The sequence below is a fragment of the Triticum aestivum genome, unplaced genomic scaffold (assembly GCF_018294505.1).
Source record: "Triticum aestivum cultivar Chinese Spring unplaced genomic scaffold, IWGSC CS RefSeq v2.1 scaffold5046, whole genome shotgun sequence".
Classification (NCBI taxonomy): Eukaryota; Viridiplantae; Streptophyta; class Magnoliopsida; order Poales; family Poaceae; genus Triticum; species Triticum aestivum.
This window is the reverse complement of record NW_025228276.1, coordinates 57,035-58,895: the sequence shown is the minus strand read 5'-3', so window position 1 is coordinate 58,895 and position 1,861 is coordinate 57,035. Positions and strand designations below refer to the sequence as shown.

The 1,861-nt window shown below is 41.9% G+C and overlaps 1 protein-coding gene across 2 annotated transcripts in view; it reads right to left on the bottom strand.

The window, feature by feature from the left end:
* Nucleotides 1–1,217: 1,217 nt before the first annotated feature.
* Nucleotides 1,218–1,861, bottom strand: part of LOC123173847 (uncharacterized) — a 9,144-nt gene continuing 8,500 nt past the window's right edge. Inside the window, exon 2 of one of the 2 annotated variants that reach the window (XM_044589959.1) lies at nucleotides 1,218–1,861. In XM_044589959.1, coding sequence (XP_044445894.1) covers nucleotides 1,425–1,841 — 417 coding nt within the window. In that variant the 5' untranslated portion in view covers nucleotides 1,842–1,861 and the 3' untranslated portion in view covers nucleotides 1,218–1,424. The other variant, XM_044589958.1, reaches the window with a different exon arrangement.

Here is a 1,861-nt window from a genome sequence, read left to right as displayed (position 1 = left end):
CCCGCCACAGTCACCCTCCATAGTCCCAGCCACTGCAGGATCTAACCCCTGGTCGAAAGGCAACAAGGGGCTAGTTGCATAACCACTTTATGAAACAATGAACCAGTTGTAGAACGTGGATACGAAGGGGTTAGCTCCTGACCGTTTGATTAAGAGCCCATCTAACAGACACGGAGGTGGCGAACGCTCGCACGAGGTCGACCGGTTGAAGGGGATCATTTCCCATTAAAGAATAGAGTAGCTTGAAATCTTCGAAGATTTTGGTAGTTCCATTCACCGAATTATTTTTGCCTATTTAAATGTTTGGAATAGTTTACTTTTGCATATTTCATGGCTGTTTTTCCTCACAAATCTAAAAAATCCATAGTTTAGCAATCACAAACTTAACCGTTTTATAGGTATTTTCCACATCAAATTGTAAGACAATTTAGCATTTCAACAGTCACAAACTTAGCCTCAAACTAACAGATTTCGAACCATTCCTGTTCTCAACTGAGTAGAGGGTTGTGGCATGATGAGTTATTTCCGTTCTATGTTGTCTATAAACCAACCTTTAAAGATGCAATGGAGGAACATTAAAAATGTCGTGAGCAACTTGTTTTCACATCAACCTGAACTTGGAGTTAGAAAATAATCTAATCCTCAACCATAGCAGTAGGAGTTCTGCTCTGTGTTGGTTTTGTCATTCTCTTTTTACTAGTACTTAAATTTTGGCTAGTTTTGGCTTGCTCTGGTTTCCGCTTTTGTCCTCTTTTTTTCCTTTGCATTTTCTCAGTAATCTTTCAACGCAAGAAAACAAAATCAAGACAAGAACTTGTTTTCGCATAAAAATATGTACCTAAGAAAAAAAATGTTTTTCACATCGATCTGAACCATAAATGTGGAAATAAACTCCGATGATTTGATATTAGCAAGAAATTAAAATCAACAAAACAGGAATTGTTCCACAATGTTTTCGTTCGAGCCTTGCTGTCGATCTCCTTGTTTTTTTTTTGGTTGTCGATCTCCGAGAATCAAAATTAGAATTCTTCCGTGCATGTCATGGTTCATGTTGTATTTCAAAGCCTTGCTTAATTATTGGTTGATAAGGCCCTCATTCTCTCACACACAAAGATAGGGACAACAGTGGGAAGTTGAGAGTGGTCGATGTGGGATATAGGAGGCGTTATAAGTGTTATCCATTACATTTGACGAACGCTTACATGCTGAAAGGAAGCAACGTTCATGCAATATCCTCTATTACATTACAAAGAAAATGGAAACATAAATTTCTGCATAACATGGGCGGAAAGGAAGCAACATCCATGCAACAGCCCTTATTAGATTACAAAGAAAACGGAAACATATACTTGTGCATAACATGTGAACTGCAGTGCCGAACCATTCACGACTTTATTTTTCTGGCCTTTTCATCTAGTAGCTCCCTATTCCCCAAGAGCGAACACGACCGCATCATGAGTGTCAGACAGACCGGTGTCGGCCTTGATGGTAACCTTATCAGCAGAAGAGTCATCCACACAGACCTCGACCAAAGACATGTCCTCGATCTTGACCCCGGTGACCTTCTTCATCTTGCCCTTTTCCACAAAAGCGGTCACCTCAGTGTCGTAGGAGACGGTCTGGTTGAGCTTGTTGAACGTGTGCTCTTTCTTCTTCTTCTGAAGTATCCACACAAACCCACTCTCACAGTTGTGCCCGACCTCCTCGATGTCATCCATAGGAAAGAGGCCTTTCCGGAGGCCAAGCACTTCGAGAATCTTGATGGTCTTCTTCTTGCAGATATCGTTCCCCTTGTGGACCTCGGCGCCGGCACGGTGGCTCTCAACCAGCTGGGACGCCATTTGAGCACCTTCTTAGCTGG